At 37.0% G+C, this 20,461-nt stretch overlaps 1 protein-coding gene across 2 annotated transcripts in view; it reads left to right on the top strand.

The window, feature by feature from the left end:
* Positions 1 to 20,154, top strand: part of CGRRF1 (cell growth regulator with ring finger domain 1) — a 29,905-nt gene extending 9,751 nt beyond the window's left edge. For both annotated transcript variants that reach the window (XM_025443152.3, XM_049113198.1), the window contains 5 exons: positions 3,483 to 3,622; positions 11,948 to 12,125; positions 12,281 to 12,428; positions 18,300 to 18,407; positions 18,823 to 20,154. In XM_025443152.3, the coding sequence (XP_025298937.1) occupies positions 3,483 to 3,622; positions 11,948 to 12,125; positions 12,281 to 12,428; positions 18,300 to 18,407; positions 18,823 to 19,143 (895 nt within the window). In that variant the 3' untranslated portion in view covers positions 19,144 to 20,154. The remainder of the gene's footprint in view (positions 1 to 3,482; positions 3,623 to 11,947; positions 12,126 to 12,280; positions 12,429 to 18,299; positions 18,408 to 18,822) is intronic.
* The last annotated feature ends 307 nt before the right edge of the window (positions 20,155 to 20,461 follow it).

Below are 20,461 nucleotides of genomic sequence, written 5' to 3' on the forward strand. Positions count from 1 at the left end.
ATCATTGCTAGCACTTATATAGTGCCAAGCCCTGTTACAAATGTTTCCAGATGGGAAACCAGTTAAATAAAGCTTGAGTGATTACTTAAGGACACACAGCTATTAAGTGTCTTATTCCTGATTTTAGGAGGAAAGCAGTTTTTCATTAAATACGATGTTAGCTCCACATACTTATTGCTGCCGTTTATCAAGTTCCTTAACATTCCTAGTTTGCTGACAGTTTTTATCAGGAATAGACGTTGGATTTTAGCAAGTGCTTTTTCTGCATGTACTGAGATGATCATATGGTTTTTCTTTTTTTAGTCTGTTAATATGGTGAATTACATTAAATTTTTAATGTTATGTTAAGCTGTAAGTAGGTCCTGATGTATTAGCCTTTTAATATATTGTTGGATTTCATTTGTTAACATTTTAAGAAGTTTTGCATCTGTGTTCTTGAGTGATATGTGTCTGTAATTTTCTTGTATGTCTCTACCCCTTAACTGTAGGCTACATGAAGTTGTCCTTCAGCTCACTGATATTTTTTTTTAATCCAGCCTTTTTTTCCCCCTTTTTGTGTTTCATATTGGATTCCTTTCTGTGAATAAATCTTCAAATGTACTAATCTTTTGTTCTATAATGTTAAGTCAGCTATTAATCTTATCCAGTGTATTTTTCATCACAAATGTTGTATTTAAAAAAAAAATGCTGTGTTTTTTCTTCTTCAGAAATGGATTTGGGTCTTTTTAGATATCTTCCATGTCTCTATATAATATGCTCAGTCTTTACTTACTTTCTTGAAAATATAGAGTTTAGTTGCAACAATTATTTCAATGTTCTTGTCTACTAGTTCTAGCATCCATGTCATTTCTAGGGTCTAGTTCTTTTGATTAGTTTCTCTCCTCATTATGAGTCATATTTTCTTCTTTGCATGGTTGTTAACCTTTTATTGGATGCTAAACATTGTGAATTTTACTTTAAGGTGCTAGATGTGTTTGTATTCATATATATAATCTTGAGGTTTGTTTTGGGATACAGTTAACTTACTTGGAAACAGTTTGATCTGTTAGAGGCTTGCTTTTCAGCTTTCTTAGCCAGGACCAGAACAGACTTATCCAACAATTCCATAAAATTAAATTCATCTAGAGTATAACTGTATTCCATGTGTTACTTTTATTGGCCTTCTCTTGGCCTTAGATTTATTCATGTGTTTTGAAATTTTGGTTTGCAACCTAAATTTAAGTAGAAGTTTTCTTCCCCACCCTTTGTTTTCATCCTTGCTGTTTAACCATTTTACAATTGTCTCCAACTAGATTCCTAGGTGCCCCTTAGTCAAGGACCAGGTGATGACACTTCTGTTCCTTATTGATATTGGCCTAACCCAGCTCCTGGATTCAAATTATGAACTTCACTCTGGCTCTTGTCTTTAGCAGACAACCTATAAATAAGATCTTCATACTGTGGGAAGGCTTACTTCCCACTGCCTGCTGCCAGACTCAGGACCCATCAAACCATGGCATCAGCCTTACTCATTACTTTATATTTCTTTCCCTTTTCAGAGCTATAAAGATTTGTCTTTGAAACCAGCTATGTCTCTTTTTTTCCAACATTTTATTATTAAAAATTTCAAACATATGGAAAGGTTAAAAAAGTTATGCAGTGAATATATATATATGTCCACACTTAGGTTCTACAATCAATATTTTGCTATAATCAATATAATCAATATTTTACATATTTGTCCATCTTATTATTTTTTTTAAGATTTATTTATTCATGAGAGACAGAGAGAGAGGCAGAGACACAGACAGAGGGAGAAGCAGATTCCTTGCTGGGAGGGTCCTGATGCGGGACTCGATCCCGGATCCTGGGATCAGGCCCTGAGCCGAAGGCAGACACTCAACTGCTGAACCACCCAGGCGTCCCGTCCATCTTATTTCTTAATCCCTTCAAAATAAGTTGTTACTCTTCTCCAAATACTAAAGCATTGCATATTACAGTTCAATATTTGTTTTGTTTGGGGTTTTTTTAGAGAAGGGGGGCGGGAGGCACAGAGGAAGAAGGAAAGAGACACTTTTTTTTTTTAATTTATTTTTTATTGGTGTTTAATTTACTAACATACAGAATAACCCCCAGTGCCCGTCACCCATTCACTCCCACCCCCCCGCCCTCCTCCCCTTCTACCACCCCTAGTTCGTTTCCCAGAGTTAGCAGTCTTTATTCAATCATGAAATGGGCAAAAGACATGAACAGAAATCTCACAGAGGAAGATATAGACATGGCCAAGAGAGAGACTCTTAAGCAGGCTCCACACCTCTCAGGGAGCCGGCATGGGGCTCAATCTCATAATCCTGAGATCATGACCTGAGCCGAAACCAAGAGTCAGATGCTTTAAGTGACTGAGCCACCCAGGCATCCCTCAACATTTATTTTTTTCTTTTGAAGTAATATTAACACACAATGACATATACAAGTCTTCAGTGTTATCAAACATATCATCTACTCAAACCTCTATCAAGATATGGAACATTACCATCACGAGAGAAAGTTTCCTTGTTCCGTTTGCTAGTCAGTCCATACTCCTGAGCTCCCAGAAGCAACCATTGCCCTGTTTTTATTTCTGCTATGGATAGTTTTGCCTGCTTTAGAATTTTACGGAATCGTATAGCATGTACTCCTTTGTATAAGACTTCTTTTGCACAGCATGTTGGTCGTGAGATTTACCCATGTGGCTTTGGCAATAATTTATTCCTTTTCATTGCTGAGTACTACTATTCCTTGTTTAAACATACCAGTTTGTTTGCTTATTTCCATGGGGTCTTTTTGATTTCTCTGTTTATTTTTTATCCATCATTACTAAGTTTCTGGAGAGAAGAGAATGCATCAAAGTATGAAAAAGTCCCCTGGTTTAACTAATGTATATTCATTTTAAGTTACCTTTTTTTTTAAATTGAGTGAACCTAGCTGCTTTCTAATTTTATAAGGAATTGAGTTTGGTCCCTTTCACTTTCCTTCTAATCTGTTCAATGTACATTATTGCAGTTTTACATGAAATTCACAAGTAGAAAATATGTTATATAAATGAAATGCTCTATTTGGTGTTTAAAAGTTCTCCTGTCCCATAAATAATATAAAATAGTCTGCATATTAAATATGAATATGTTTTTTATATTATGTAAAAAAAGTCAATAATTATCATGTTTTTGCTGTTATGTTAATTTATCTAATGACTATACTACTTTGTTATCAACAATAATATTAACAATAGAACTTTTCATTTTTAAGAGTATGTCATTTCAGCCAGTTGAATGATATATTGCAATTGTATGGGGCCTCTAATCTCTCAATTTTAGATTAATTCTGTAATACAATGTAAAATGAATAAATTAATCTCTTTTTGTGGTGCTTATGTTAAAAGGAATAACTGATGAAGCACAATATACTTCACATATAGCAAAGTTTCAGCATTTGCTAGAATTATGTATTATTTTATTTTTATTTAGGTTTGGTTGGGATGTTCCAGTAATTCTGAGAAATTCAGAAGAGACCCAGTTCAACACAAGAGTTTTCAAAAAGCAAATGAGACAAGTCAAGAATCCTTTTGGCTTAGAGATCACTAATCCATCTTCAGCTTCGATTTCAAGTTGGTGGCTATTTTCCAAAGATTTTTTTCTTTCTATGCCCCTGTCTTAGCATTTTAATTTTCTTTCTCTATTGCTTTCTCTTGATTACACTTAAGTATTTATTGAGCACCTGTTTTGTTCTGGGAGCTGCATTATAATACTACTTTGTACTATAGATACAAAGACTAATAATTCACAAAACTTACTCCTTAGGAACTTACAAACTAGCAGTGGCATTCATGTGAGAAGAACGAAGTATCTTAAGTGTTAATAAGAGAAGCTTGTTAGGTCACTGCCATTTTCATGGATCTTCAGTGCAGTGAGAAATATATGAATGGTATAGATAAACACAGTTACTAGGTTGGTAACCTTATCAAGAACAAATGTTTTTAATCTGAAATTATGATATTTTGGGTATAAGTTATTTTGGCATAAAATGTTATTTGGGGAGATGGTAATAATAGATCATAGTTGTTTGTTTCTGTGCTTACTTGGAAAAGTAAATTATCTGTAAAACTAGGAACCACTGGAGTGAAACAAGGAAAAGGAGTGAGGGAAAAAGAAGGAAGGGAAGAAAGAGAGAGAAAAAGGAATGGTTAAGTTTGCTGAGGTGGGGAGGCATATTCAGGAAAAGCGTTATTATAGGATGTCTCGGTGGCTCATCAGTTAAGCGTCTGCCTTCGGCTCAGGGTGTGATCCTGGAGTCCTGGGATCGAATCCCGCATCAGGCTCCCTGCATGGAACCTGCCTCTGCCTATGTCTCTGCGCCCCTCTCTCTCTCTCTCTGTCTGTCTCTTGTGAATACATAAATAAAATCTTAAAAAAAAGAAAAAGGAAAAGGTTATAAAAATGTGCTCACTCTCTCATTGATTGATTGATTGAGTCTTGAAAGATAAGTAGGTGTTTATCTCCTGGGATCGAGAGCAGTTCTAAGAGGAAGAGGCATGAACAGAGCACTGATACAGAATGAGAACAATGCAGGAGAGAAACAATAGTTTGTTGTGGATAAAACATAGTGTAGGACAGATTAGAGAGAAGAGTAGGGGAAGACTCAGGTTCTTTGCAGGAGCCCTCCACAGACAGATCCTATTACCAGGATAAAGAATACAGGAGAAGCAGCAGGTTTTGGAAGAAAGGTAATAAATTCAGTTTTGAACTTCTGGACTTGAAATGCATTTGTAGCAATTAAGTAGAGATACAGAGTGGGCAGCTCTAGGTACAGTTCTGTAGCACTACAAAGATTTCTGGGCTGAGACCCTATCACCTTTTACACTTGGTCAGATATCTGGTATCTTAAAAACAAACAATCCCAAACTTTCTCAACTATTTATTTATTGAAAGGGAGAAGCAGGCTCCTTGCAGGGAGCCTGATGTGGGACTCGATCCCAGGACCCCAGGATCACGCCCTGAGCCAAATGCAGATGCTCAACCACTGAGCCACCCAGGTGTCCCACCTTTCTCAACTTTTTATCTCCTTGAAGCTACTGCGCTCTTTCTCTTCCCTTCACAGCCAGGCATCTCAAAAGCAAGTTGTGTTTTTCTTCTTCCCTTAGCCTACTTCACTTTCACTGTTCAGATCAGGGCAGTCTGATTTTTGCCTATATCCTCTACTGAATGACTTTCCCCAAGATCTCTGATCACCACTTCTGCCCCCACCCTAACCCCTCAGCAGTCATAAAATCCAGTGGACACTCTATAGGCCTAAATCAACATTATCTCCACAGAGTTTAATGGAGTTGACCAATCCTTCCTTCCTGATACCCTGCTCCCTTGACTTCTGTGACGCTTCTTATGTGGTCATCTTCCCTTCTTTACCTTCCAGAATCACAAGTCAAAAATCAGTGTACTAGGGCGCCTGGGTAGCTCAGTCGGTTAAGTGTCCAACTCTTGATTTTGGCTCAGATCATGACCTCAGAATGGTGAGATCAAGCCCCAATTAAGGCTCCATGCTCAGCATGGAGTCTGCTAAAGATTCTTTCTTTCTCTCCCTCTGCCTCTCCCCCCACTCGTGGCTATATAAATAAATAAATAAAATCTTTTAACAAATCAGTGTACCTAGTTAATAGGGATTATTAACCTTAAGTAAATATTGATTTATAATGCAAAAGTACAAAGTCTCTTATTCTTTCTTAACTGTAAATACTGTACTCTCACCCTGTGAATTGAAGAGAACTAAAGACCTCTTTTTCCCCCCCTCTAATGGTAGATAAGGAGTTCATTCTGACATTTTTCACTTGAGAAGACCAGATTTCAAGATATGACAATTAACCTGTTTAGAAAACATACCTATGGGGATCCCTGGGTAGCTCAGTGGTTTAGCGCCTGTCTTTTGCCCAGGGCATGATCCTGCAGTCCCGGAATCGAGTCCCACGTTGGGCTCCTGGCATGGAGCCTGCTTCTCCCTCTGCCTGTGCCTCTGCCTCCCTCTCTCTCTCTGTCTCTCATGAATAAATAAATAAAATCTTTAAAAAAATAAAAAATAAAATAAAATGTGGTACATTTTATTTTTGGAACAGTGGTAGTTTGGTGACCTCTGACCTCTGTGGTCAGGCACTTGGACCTGCTCCAGTGTCACATCTAAGTCTTGAGTAGGACTACCAGTACAAAAAGCTACCAGAACAAAGCTGTCCTTCCTACTGTATAGTTCTACAAGCTGGGAAATGCTGAAAAAAGTAAGAACTGATAAATTATAAGCAAACAAACACAGAACACTTGTGAGCTAGAAAGTGTAAGGAAATCCATCAATCTTCCTTTCAGGAAGAAATAGTCTCAAAAAGAGCCCCTCATACCCTGCTGTAAATGTTAGAAGGAAATGAAAAGATATCCAGTAAGTAGAAGACCTCTCAGCTGCCAACCAACAGTAGCATTACTGAAATATACAAAAAAAAAACCTTTCTAATGTGTAGCTTTATTTATTTATTTTAAATATTTTATTTATTTATTCATGAGAAACACAGAGAGAGGCAGAGACATAGCCAGAGGGAGGAGAGGCAGGCTCCATGCAGGAGCCTGATGTAGGACTCGATCCTGGGACTCCAGGATCACGTCCTGAGCCAAAGTCAGATGCTCAACTGCTGAGCCAAGGCATCTCAATGTGTGGATTTATAGCACGCTTATTGAAGTATTTTAATTTTTAAAACACCAGTGCCTATCATTCATTATCTGTCTCCTATGGGGAAATAAGGGGAAGGATTTTGGTGGGAATTATATTTGGCAGAATAAAATTCATTTGTTTAAACTGTGAAACAGTGGATATCATTAAAGATGTCTAACTAGGACATAAAAATAATATTCTGAGCAATAATTGTGACATTTGAAAAGGTTATTTCACTTGATGTCTAGTTTAAAAATCCAGGTCTTTTTTTTTTTTTAAGATTTATTTATTTATGATAGAGAGAGAGAGGCAGAGACACAGGAGGAGGGAGAAGCAGGCTCCATGCTGGGAGCCCGATGCAGAACTCGATCCCGGGACTCCAGGATTGCGCCCTGGGCCAAAGGCAGGTGCTAAACCGCTGAGCCACCCAGGGATCCCCCCAAAAATCCAGGTCTTTTTTCACCACTGTACCCAAGGGACCTGACATGTAGGGGAGGGAAGGGGAATATCTGGAGACCCGATTTACTTGAAAATGAACAAGAGAATCAGTTTTATTTTTTACTTTTTAAATTTTATTTATTTATTCATGAGAAAGACAGAGAAAGGCAGAGACATAGGCAGAGGGAGAAGCAGGCTCCCCATGGGGAGCCCAATGCGGGATTCGATCCTGGGGCTCTACAATCACACCCTGAGCCGAAAGCAGATACTTAACCACTGAGACACCCAGGTGTCCTGAGAATTTGTTTTAATCTTAGTCATTTAGTTCTCTTTACTATGGGTGGCTTGGTGGGATTTCTTTTGTTGTTATGTGGTGATACTGGATTTGGACTTCTGATGTTTCCATGTCCCCAGTGTAAAAGGCTCTAATGAAATTGATAGGAGGTACTCAGGATATGTTAGTTGAATTTAATTCATTTGATTTAGAATTTTCCTATCCCTTTGTAACAACTTCCTTATATTTGGGCTTATTCACCCTGGTGAGACTAACACAAATAAAACCGTTAGACAAAATGACACACAGCATTTTTGGAGGAATTTGTGAACCTCTATTTTCTACGATGTAAAATTTTCATCTCCCAATACTCTAGATTTATTACTCATTCATGATCACCTTGTATGTTGGTTCTTCTTTCTCAGGGATTCTCCTCAAAGAAGTTTGTGGCTTTTCTGCTCTATTGTTTCTCCTTTTTTTAATGGCTCAACTCACTGGCTATAGTCCTTATTTTTTGCAATTTTTTGCAAGTCTGTCTCTTATGCAGGGCTTTATTTGGCTGTTATGGCTAGGCAGGTAAAGGCAGGTTGAAGGCAGTCACCACCATGCTGCTTCAGTTAGTTTAGATTCTGAATTTTCTGGTTTAAGGCTATGTTCTAGCTCTGCTATTACTGTTGATCTGAGATGGCATTGTGTTTGCACTGAATTTTAGAAGACGGAGAAAATAAAAGAATGAGAACCGTCCGCAGAAGTGAGAAGAACTAAAAGGAGAACAGTTTTGCCTGGGGGGATTTGAACTGTCATCAGTTAGTGTAAATTGATACATTCTCTTCTCAGTCTATGTCATGGACAAGTGTGGAGAGATTGTGGAAAGTAGAATTTATAGATTCTATACTTCTTTCTCATTAACTTATAATGTTAATTTCAGAGACATATTTTGTTGATGTCTGAGTAGTATCCAGTTGTCAATAGTCTCTGACCCTCTCTGCACTTTAGTCAAGTATATGCAGTCTGTAAACAAGCCTTTTATGCAGCTCTGAATGGCTGGAACTCTGATTCTTTTTACAAAGCAAATAAACTGGGTAGTTTTGTGTGTTTTAGGGATTATCCTTCCATGGTTCTTTTTAAATAGAAATAGACACATATATGTGGATATCCTCTCCTGTAGGATAAACAGGAATATGCTATATACTTGCCTCCATCTTGCTTTTTTCATTTATATGTATTCTGAAGATCATCCCATCCCATTGTAGTATATGCAGATATCTTGCCATGCCTCAATTCTTTTTTAAGAGTTCCATAATATTTCATTATAGAATATCCCATATTTTATTCATTTAACTCCCATTGATGGACATTTGGGTGGATTCCAGCATTTTGATGTAACTAGAGCTTCATTCATAACATTTTTTTCACATTTTCTCATTTCTACCAAGAATGTTTTTTATTTTTCCACTTTCTTTTATATGTCTTTTCTATTTTTCCCTTTCATATCTACTTTAGTTTTTATCCCTTACCTCATGTTGTATGGTTGTGTGGTAACAAAGAGAAAGGGAGGTATGATTTTTAATATATATATTAACTTTAAATATATAAACATTGTCACGCGGGGATCCCTGGGTGGCTCAGCAGTTTAGCGCCTGCCTTCAGCTCAGGGTGTGATCCTGGAGTCCTAGGATCGAGTCCCGCATCAGGCTCCCTGCATGGAGCCTGCTTCTCCCTCTGCCTGTGTCTCTGCCTCTTTCTCTTTTCTTTCTCTTTCTCTTTTTCTCTCTCTCTCTCTCTCTGTGTCTCTCATGAATAAATAAAATCTTTAAAAAAAAAAAAGTCATGCAACATAATATAAATAGTATATACTAACATTAAAAAATGTTGTAATACATAATATATAAATTTTTATATATTAAATTTAATATATAAATATATATTTGGTATTGATGGAGTGTTTTTCTTTGGATATTTAGTAGCTAATTGAAAAATAATAGCTAATTAAATTTCCCTTTTTTTTAAAAAAGATTTTATTTATTTATTTGAGAGAGAGAGAAAGAAAGGATGAGCAGGGGGTAGAGGGAGAACCAGACTCCCCTCTGAGCAAGGAACCTGATGCGAGGCTTGGTCCCAGGATCCTGGGATCATGACCGGAGCCAAAGGCAGACACTTAACTGATGAGCCACCCAGGCACCCCATAAATTTCCCATTCTTGAATAATACCTGATGATTGGAATCATACAAAACTTTGAAATAAAATTCTATTCCAATTACCTATGCAAAGTTCCCGCCAATTAGAAGTTTTGCATAACTATGATTGGAAATTATCCTATGTCACTGTGACTATGCATACTGCAAATCTGAGACTCTATATACATACACTAACTACTGAAAAGAAAAGTAAAAAATTCCATTTTTGGTATCCTGTAGAGCATCTGCTTGTGTTTGTGTATATCCTTCTGAGACATACTCTTGATCACCTTTTTATTTTACTTTCTTAAGGGATGATTTATGTACTTTTATTTTTTTTAAAAGATTTTATTTATTTATTCATAGACACAGAGAGATTGAGGTAGAGACACAGGCAAAGGGAGAAGCAGGCTCCATGCAGAGAGCCCGATGCGGGACTCGATCCCGGGTCTCCAGGATCACACCCCAGGCTGCAGGCGGCGCCAAACCGCTGCGCCACCCGGGCTGCCCTGATTTATGTACTTTTAAAAGATTTATTTATTTATTAGAAAAAGTGAGTGAGTGCGGGGAGCGGGGGAGGCAGTAACAGAGAAAGGAGAGAGAGAATCTCAAGCGTACTCCCTGATGAGTGTAGAGCCCAATGTGGGGGTTGATCCCATGAGTCTGAGATCATGATCTGAGCCGAAATCAAAAGTCAGGCACCCAAACTGGTTGAGCCACCCAGCTACCCCCTTAATCACCTTTTAAAAATATATATAATGTATCAACCAGAATTTTTTGTTAAAGATTTTACTTATTTATTTATGATAGACACAGAGAGAGAGAGGGAGAGAGAGAGAGAGAGAGGCAGAAACACAGGCAGAGGGAGAAGCAGGCTCCATGCAGGGAGCCTGACATGGGACTCGATCCCGAATCTCCAGGATTGTACCCCAGGCTGAAGGCAGCGCCAAACCACTGGGCCATCGGGGTTGCCCTCAGTCAGAATTTTTATTAGCTAATAGAAATGACTGCAAAAGGAAACTGGGAAGCTTACAGAATTGCCAATAGGTTTGAAGACCCAGCATCAGAGACCAAAGTTGTTCAGTCAGGAATAATGCCCTAAACGATGTACTTTTGAGCACTAGAGGCTACAGTTTCTACTGCCAGCAGTAGAAGACCCTGGATATTGCTGCCCTTGAACTTGTTATTGCTACAACTGTCATGAGCAAGGGAAAAAATCACATGGGTAGTAATAGTAAGTCCTATGTAACTATTTAATAAATAAGTAAAACATTCTAATTTGGGATGCCTGGGTAGCTCAGCGGTTGAGCATCTGCCTTTAACCCAGGGCGTGATCCCAGAGTCCTAGGATCGAGTCTCACATCGGGCTCCCTACATGGAACCTGCTTCTCCCTCTGCCTGAGTCTCTGCCTCTCTTTCTGTGTGTCTCTCATGAATAAATAAATAAAATCTTAAAAAAAAATCTAATTTGTATGTCCACTTATAATTTATTTTTCCACTTAAACCGGTTTACTCAAATTGTAATATGTTTCATTACACTGAAAGCAAATAAGTGAATGAGGACATTGCTATTAAGCCCTTCATGTTTTGGAATCCTCACTCTTTCCTTAGGATGTTTTGCATATTATGTGGGACATTAACTGTGTGACAAGAGTATATATTAATGTTGTCAGTGTGTATAACAATATTACTAAGGTTTGGTTTCTTTTTAATATTTTTTCTACTCCAGTGATCATCTTATGGACCCCATGAGTTATGTGTATCCACTTTCAGAAACAGCTCTGCTGTTTCTTACAGTAACAAGGTTCTGTATATCCACTTTTAGAGACACCTCTACTGTTTCCTATAGTTAGGATTATCTATGCAATTAGAGTAATAGGTTGTCAATAGTGAACTATACTACAGTTTTTAAACTCTATGTGGCAGGGGCACCTGGGTGGCTCAGTGGTTGAGTGTCTGCCTTCGGCTCAGGGCATGATCCTGGAGTCTGTCTCTCTTTCTGTGTGTCTCTCATGAATAAATAAATAAAATATTTTAAAAAATAAATAAACTCTATGTTGGAAAAGTCTTTAAGTCACACAGACAAAATTAACTTGATAATTTCCAAGTATAAATGTATAAATAATAAGAGTTTACTGATAGTGCTTCAAAACTGTGTAGAGGTTGAGGTTTTTATATTACTTGTTTTGGGACCAGTTGCTTCATTTACAGGCACATACCCTTTAATGAGTTCCTTTAACTGCCATCAGCCTGGCCAGGATCCAAAAGGAAGCTTTTGTTATTCACTGTGTATAATTGTATTAGAAATTACATTAGGTAATTTTCTTCTCTTTGTCTTCTTTTCTTCTTTGTTTTTTACAGCTGGCATAACTTTGACAACAGATTGCCTAGAAGATAGCCTCCTTACATGCTATTGGGGGTGCAGTGTTCAAAAATTATATGAAGCTCTGCAAAAGCACTTTTATTGCTTCCGAATAAGCACTCCCCAAGCACTGGAAGATGCTCTGTATAGTGAATATCTCTATCAAGAACAGTATTTGTATCCTTTTATCTGATATACCTATTAACAAATGAAAATTTTAGATGTTAGACTTTTTTTATGAATAAAATATTTGGTAAGTTACTATTGGTCACCTTTGGTGTATTACTGTATTTTCGGTTATAGTGGTAATTTACCTTTACATTTTCAAAAAGTATTAAAAAGGACAGCAAAGAAGAAATATATTGCCAGTTACCAAGAGATACTAAAATCGAAGACTTTGGTACAGTACCCAGATCTCGCTATCCATTGGTAGCACTTTTGACCCTAGCTGATGAGGATGACCGAGAAATTTATGATATTGTAAGTAATTTTCTAATTCTGGAAGCATTCCTTTAAGTGATTGGGATGATGGGTCATAATTATTTGGTGAAAAGAAAAAGTTTTATTTTAACTTCTGAGGACATACATTTGGCCCAAACACATTTTTCTTAAAAAAGGGATACCTCAGAAGTATACATGTATGATTTTTATACATGTAACAGCTCCTTCAGTGTAGGACTTTTTTTTCCATTTGAGTTACATGTGATATTATTTAGAAAACAAAAGGCATATTATAGTTGAATTAAGTTAATTTTATTATTCTGTATTGTCATGTTTGCTAGATTAAAAAAAAAGCCTTTTGGGAAGCATATTTATTCTTAGCATTTTTAGCACTGAATAAATAAGCATTGTGATCATCTGAAGTGCTCAGTTTTAAGATGGTATTCCTCTTTTCTTTGCACGCTGGCAAGTCACCTTGTTTCTATCATAGCCCTTGCCACACTTACATCTACTATGTTTTTGGTCTCTGTATTTTCAGTAATTATAGGAATCTCCGTTTCTCACTATGTGCTCATTATTTCTTTAGTCTGGTAGTTTGTCCCTATTAGGAAGATAAAAATTTTTTTCAAGGAATATCTTCTCAAAACAAGTATACATTTTCTTGTATTTAAAAAGTGCAGACCCTTATTGAGAAATCTAGACCCTGCTCATACAGTTTGGATTTTAAATCTTACCAAATTGAAGTTCCATTGAATTGAAGTCAATTTTTTTTTTCCAAATAAGTCATACTAATAGCAGTATATTTCCACACAGTGCTTGGAACACAGTAGGTGCTCAATAAACTTGATAAGTGGGGCGGGAGGCAGGGAGTCCTACCAAACAATGTTAGTGAGCCTCATAGATGTCGACAGCAAGTCAGTTACTTGTGCATGACAAGTGCATATGAGATCTTTTAGTTTCCTCCCTCTCCTCCCCTCTTACCCTCCTATCCTGCTCAGTTGAAGATGAATAAGAACCGTTAGGTTGGTGTTTCATATTTCCAGCCTCTGTTCTTTACCCTGGCTACCGCAGCAAGGTAACCAGTCTGTCACCACCGTGTCACCCATGTCTTCTAAGCTCCCTTACTTCCTTCCTTTCATTCAAAACAAAAAGGGTCAGGGCAGCCTGGGTGGCTCTGTGGTTTAGCGCCACCTTCAGCCCAGGGCGTGATCCTGGAGACTTAGGATCGAGTCCCACGTCGGGCTCCCTGCATGGAGCCTGTTTCTCCCTCTGCCTGTGTCTCTGCCTCTCTCTCTCTCTCCCTCCCTCCCTCCCTCTCTTTTTCTCTCTGTCTCTCATGAATAAATAAATAAAAATCTTAAAAAAAAAAAAGGTCAGATCTGTCACCATCCTCTCTGCTTCCCCTTTTGATTTCTTTTTCCCCCTCGCTGAGGGTGCTATCTATTTAAGGTACTCAGAGTCTTTGTTTCCTAACTTTCTTCCTTAGTCTAAGCAGTGGGGTGTGTGTGTCTCAAAATGTATATAACATAAAATTTACTGTTTTAACCACTTTCCAGGGTATAAGTCAATGGCATTATAAATAGGGAACGATTTGCTCGCGGTGCCCTGATCCAACTGGAACAAGGACTATGTGGCCCAGCTGTACTTGTGGGAGGTGCATTTCCACAGGGGAATTGAGGTGTCTGGCCCTCACAGGTTAATAGGCATTTTCTCTTTTTCTTTTGTTTTATTTTTATTTAAGTTCAGTTTGCCAACATATAGTATACTGCTCATCTCATAATGTGCCCTCCTTAATGCCCATCACCCATTTACCCCATTCCTGCACCCACCTCCCCTTCTACAACCCTTTGTTCCCAGAGTCAGGAGTCTCTCATGGTTTGTCTTCCTCTCTAATTTTTCTCCACTCATTTCCTTGGGGTCCTTCCCTGGGTCTTTTCTTCTCATCAGCAAACTCCTTTCCTTTTTTTCTGTTAATCTTGCTCCTCCATCTTTTTTATTAGTCAGATTGGGCCTAACATTGGAACTAAAGCATATTTGTGAGCATAGTTTGTGTTAATGTTCTCTGTTCTTAATTTTAGAAGCAAATTGAGGGATTCCTGGGTGGCTCAGCGGTTTAGTGCCTGCCTTCAACCCAGGGCATGATCCTGGAGTCCCAGGATCGATCCCACATCGGGCTCCCTGCATGGAGCCTGCTTCTCCCTCTGCCTGTGTCTCTGCCTCTTTCTCTCTCTCTCTCTCTCTCTCGAATAAATAAATAAAATATTAAAAAAAAATAAAAGCAAATCGAGCATTTGGTTTTTCAGTATTTAGCTGGGGGTCAGAGTCTAAATCTAAAAGAAAAAATTAAACTCTACCATTCCTATTCTAACAGTAAAAATTACATTTTGATAGTGTGGTCAGTTTGATATTTTAGGAAGAAGCAGGGGTTGTTACTGCAATATTTTGACTTTGACATTTTTTTTCACCTTTACTCAATTAGATTTTCTCTCTTACTCACATATTACATGTTTGTGGCAGGAAATAAAAAGTCTACATAAGCCAAAAAGGAAAAAAGCATAGTAATCTGTAACTATTTTGTGACCTGTTTTCATTTATTATATTTTGAGCATCTTTTCAATATGAAATATATATCTACAGCTACGTATATATTTATAACCAACATGATACTAGCTTCTGAAGCATTTAATATTAAATGGAATGGCAGGATTGTTCAAATGACGTGATGATATTACTGCCTTCTACCAGCCCTGTCATTTTGGTTTAGTATTATAAGGTTTTGCAGCCATTGCCAAATTATTAAATCCTTATAAAGCTGTAAAGAATATTATATGTTTACAGCCATAGTGGGCTTCTTTCTTTAAACATTTCATTTGGACATAATTTTAGAAACTTGGAAAAATAGAAAACCAAAAGAACATCCCTGTATCTTTTACCCAGGTCTCCTATTGTTAATTGTTGACATTTGCACTATTATTTGCCCAGATGTGTGTATTTTTAATGAATCAAGAATAAGTTGTATGCATGATTCTTTACCCCTAAATACCTTCATGTGTATTTCCTAATAATAGGAATATTCTCTTATACAAACACAATATAGTTAGCATCTTTATAAATCTAACATTGATAAAATATTTTATCCAATCTGTTACCTGTATTCCAATATACCAGTGTATCTAACAATCTTCTTTACAGCATGTTTCCCCCTCAAATACAGGTTCTAGTCTAGAGTCAAGTACTGTATTTGTCGTGTATCTTTAGCTTCCTTTAATCTAGAACATTTCACAGCCTGTATTTGTCTTTTACAATAGTAGCATTTTTGAAGAATACACTTACCTACACCATTTTTGTAAACAGGACAGCTCCCCTTTTGTTTGTGGATGTTTCATTATGATCAGATTGGAGTTGTGCATTTTTAGCCCATCTACTGCACAGGTGATGACATGTGCTTTTCAAGGCGTCACCTTTGGAGGCATATATCGTTCTTCCCCCTCACTGGTGATGCTCATTTTGATAATCTCTCAGCAAGGTGTTATCTCATTCCTCATCTGTTCTGTTTTTTCCCCCTCCCTTATAAATAAGCAATTGGGGGAGAGCACTTTTAAGACCATGCAAACATTGCAGTCTTTATGAGAATTTCCCCATGGATTGAATATCCACTGATAATTTTTACCAGGTTTTACCTTCTCCACAATGGTTGCAAAATGACTTCCTACCCCAGCCCTTCAGTCAGCTCTCAGTATTCTACTATAAGCAAGAGATCTCCCATCTGTTTCTTTGTTTATTATCTGTATGGCCTCACGAATTCCTTTCTTTCCCAGTGATTTATAATTCATTACTGAATTTAGTTATTTTGGTTCTCAACTGCCCTCTCCTTATTTTCTGCCCAAGGGTTTAAAGTCTGTGTCCATAAATTACTTGGATTTGTTCTCCTAAAAGTCAGAAACCCATATAAAGAGGAAGTGTACTCAGATGTTGCTCTCATCCCTTCCCATGATGCTTTTTTGTTAATGATTTTACTTTTAAGTAATCTCCACACCCAACAGAGGCTCAAACTCACAACCCCGAGACGAAGAGTTGCATTCTCCACCCCAGCCAAGCACCTCCCTCCCCATTCTTATACACCCAATTCTGGTAGATAATCAAGTCTATTGCTTTCTGGTTTATCCTTCCTGTGTGTCATATTGTAATGATGAGAAGATACAGGTATATATATGTTTTATTATTTTCTCTTCTTTCTTTCTTAAAAGGTATCACGCTTTATATACTATACATGTTCCTGCTTTTTTTCACTTCATAGTATCTCCGGGAAATCACTCCAGATCATTTCATAGAGCTCTTCTCACATTGTTTTTCTATGGCTGCATAGCACTTGATTGTATGTAGGGGTATAGGTACCATAGTTATTTAGCCAATCTCCTGTAGCTGGACATTCAGGTAATTTCCAGTATTTTGCGATAACAAATAATCTTGCACAAGTTACACATAACTTGTGTATGTATTTTCATATTGTTAAGGTTGTATGGTTGAGGGGTAAGGGTATTTTGAGACATATTACCATTTTGATACATATTACCACATTCCCCTCCATTGGGGTTATATCCTTGGCCTTTGTGCTTTTTTTCTTTTTTATACATTTCTACCAGCAATATATGAAAGTGACTATTTCTCCACAGACTATATTATTGATAAACGTTTGAAATCTATTAATCCAGGAGTAAGAAATGATATCTCAGTGAAGTTTTATTTTGTATTTGTCATATTGTGAGTGAAATTGAACATCTTTTAATATAGCTAAGGATGGCAGCTTGGATGGCAGAGTGATTTAGCGCCTGCCTTCATCCCAGGGCCTGATCCTGGAGACCCAAGATCAAGTCCTGCGTCGCGCTTCCTGCATGAAGACTGCTTCTCCCTCTGCCTGTGTCTCTGCCTCTCTCTCTCTGTCTCTCATGAATAAATAAATAAATCTTTAAAAAAAAATAATAATATGGCTAAGGATCATGTTTATAATTTTGTGTGAATTGTCTGTTCATGTCTTTTGCCCATTTTTAAAAATAGGCTTTTTGGTCAACTCTTAATATTTAAAAGTTTTTCATAAATTAGATTTGTTGTGAATATTTTATTCCAATTCATCATATGTCTTTTGACTTTGTCTATGGGGCTTTTTATCATACAAGTTTTAAATTTTTATATAGTCAAATGCATCTGCCTCTGGGTTTGAGTCATAGTTACAAAGTCCCTACACTGGGACTAAAAAAGAATCCACACGTTTTCTTCTAGTGCTTGCATAGTTTTATTTTTTATAATTAGGTTTCTTATGCTTTTGGAATTTATTCTTACATATGGTTATAAGGAATGTATCTAATTTTATATTTTTCCAAATAGTTATCCAGTTGTCCTAATACTTTTTATTAAAAAGACTACCCAGTGATTTCAGATGGCACCTTCATCATATTTGTATAGATAGCTGGGTCTGTTTCTGGACTGTTTGTTGTATTCTAGCCACCTGTCTGTTTCTGTGCCTGTACTAGAGTATTTTAATTCTAAAGGCTTTGTACTATGTTTTAATATCTGACTGGGCTCAATCCTCCTCACAGGTTTTTTTTCAGTATTTTCCTAGATATTCTTATGTGTTATTTTTCCATATGAGAATTTTAAAGTCAACTCATATAACTCTATGAAAAAGCTCATTGGTATTTTTGTTGGGATCACATTAATTTGTAAATTTGAGTATAATTAAAAATAACTCTGGCAAAAATATGTTCCATAACTGATTCCTCCTTAGTAGACTGTGATTTAAATAAATTATTGTAAGTTTTCCAATTTATCAACCTTTTTTTTTTCTTATATTTCACATACCTGTGAATAATGTAAGGAGATTAAATACTAATTGGTATTCACTTTTTATTTTAGATTTCCATGGTATCAGTAATTCATATTCCGGATAAGACTTATAAACTTTCCTGTAGAATATTGTATCAATATTTACTCCTGGCTCAAGGTCAATTTCATGATCTTAAGGTAAGTACTCTGTCTTCTTAGCTCTCTCCTTTTATTTGCAGAGTTTCAAAGAATGACCATTTATAAAGATGATATTTTTCAGTTAGTTATCACAGAAGTTAGCTATTATTTGTTATTGGGCTCACTAACTCACAAATTTTTAGCAGCTTTTATGACTCCCAGATTTAAAGAATAATTGTCAGGGTGCCTGGGTGGCTCAGTCAGTTGGGCATCTGACTCTTGATTTCAGCTCAGGTCATGATCTTGGTGGTGGTGGGATCGAGTCCCATGTTGGGCTCTGTGCTCAGCATGGCATCTGCTTCCCTCTCCTTCTGCTCTCTCTCTCTCACCCTTTCTAAAATAAATTTTTAAAAAATTTTTTTAAAGAGTAATTGTCATTTGTGACTATCCTTAAACTTGTTTCTTTGGTTTTCAGCAACTTTTCATGTCTGCAAATAATAATTCCACTCCCTCCAGCAATCCCTCCCCAGAAGAAAAAAGCATAGACCAAAGTTTGCTGGAAAAGGCTGGGCTATCTGAAAGTGAAGTGGAGCCTCCTGAAGAGAACAGCAAGGACTGTGTTGTTTGCCAGAACGGGAGTGTGAACTGGGTGCTCCTGCCGTGTAGACACACGTGCTTGTGTGATGGCTGTGTTAGGTATTTTCAGCAGTGCCCAATGTGCAGGCAATTTGTTCAGGAATCTTTTACGCTTTGCAGTCAAAAGGAGCAAGAGAAAGACCAACAGAAAGCTCTTTGAGGGAGTCATTACGCCTGAAAAGTATACTTTCCACTGAAGATGTAGAAATTTGTGTTCCTGGAATTAATCACAACATGGAATCTACAGTGTTGTCCATCAATGAAAATCCTGTTTTAAACTTCACATTTGTATGGTACATTGATGATGAAAATTAATTTGTTCCTGTTCAGTATGATAAATACTAGAATACCATCTGTGTTAATATAAAAATGTATTCAACCCTTAAGAAGAATGTAAATGTTTGGCCTTTTATCAGCTAGAAGATTTCATAGAATGTTGATTAGGAAAAGTCTGAAAAGCAGTCCATCTAAAGTTTGAGGAGGGAAAAGTCAAGATTTCTGAATGTTTTGCCTTTAACATCATCTAGAGTGCAATTGGGAAAAAAAACTGAATTCTTCCTAAATTGCATGCTCCCCAGTTATAAAGAAGTTGGAAAGAGATTCTAGATCTTTTCCTAAAATAACAGGTTTTATAAATATCCATCTAATTTTCCTTTTAGTCACCTAAACACAAGTCTTAATTTTAATATAGCTTCTTAAATCATAGATGCAAGATACAATTCTTGTCTTCTCTCAGTGTATCATAGATTAAAATGATACTCATCTATAGGAAGCAGATATATAAAACTTGGATAATAAAATTTCTTGGATAATTAAATTTATTGTCAAATATGATTAGGTTAGCGGAATGTGACCTATCAGGGAAGATCTGTGAGACTCGGGATGCCTTACCTTAGATTTCCTCCTGCATAACAAATCCATCTAAAATTGGAGAGCTTTTAGAGCCAGAAAAACTGCTAAGAGAAACAACTATATTTTTCTACTGCAGTTTTGTTCCAAATAAACCCATATCCTCCAGAATAGTAACTGATAGCCAAAAAGCCCCATCACCATGCTTTCTAAGATGACCGAGAAGAAAAAGGTAGATCAGAGCTTTCTGTGTCTTCAGGGAAAATTACCTTCAACTCACCAAGAAATTAGATCATGGCAAATAAACTGAACTTCAGGGAAATTTTCAAGACTTTTTTGTCTTGTTTGTATTAAGAATAATGCCTTATCTTTGTATCAGTGTTTTTACATAGTAGTATTTCATTCTAATCAAATATAACACTCTGAAAAAGACATTACCCTATTCTCCATTTTATAAACCAAATCAAACTTTCATCTCTGCTCAGTAGCTATGTATTAAGTACCTTCTAGGGGCCAGACACCTTTTGGCAGTCTGGGCTACAAAAAATCAGGCAAGACTTCTAACTTCAAAGTAATTGTGCCTCAAAGGGGTGCTGACAGTATTTGAGAAACACGTCCCTACCTCGGCA

Source organism: Canis lupus, chromosome 8 (genome assembly GCF_003254725.2).
Source record: "Canis lupus dingo isolate Sandy chromosome 8, ASM325472v2, whole genome shotgun sequence".
Classification (NCBI taxonomy): Eukaryota; Metazoa; Chordata; class Mammalia; order Carnivora; family Canidae; genus Canis; species Canis lupus.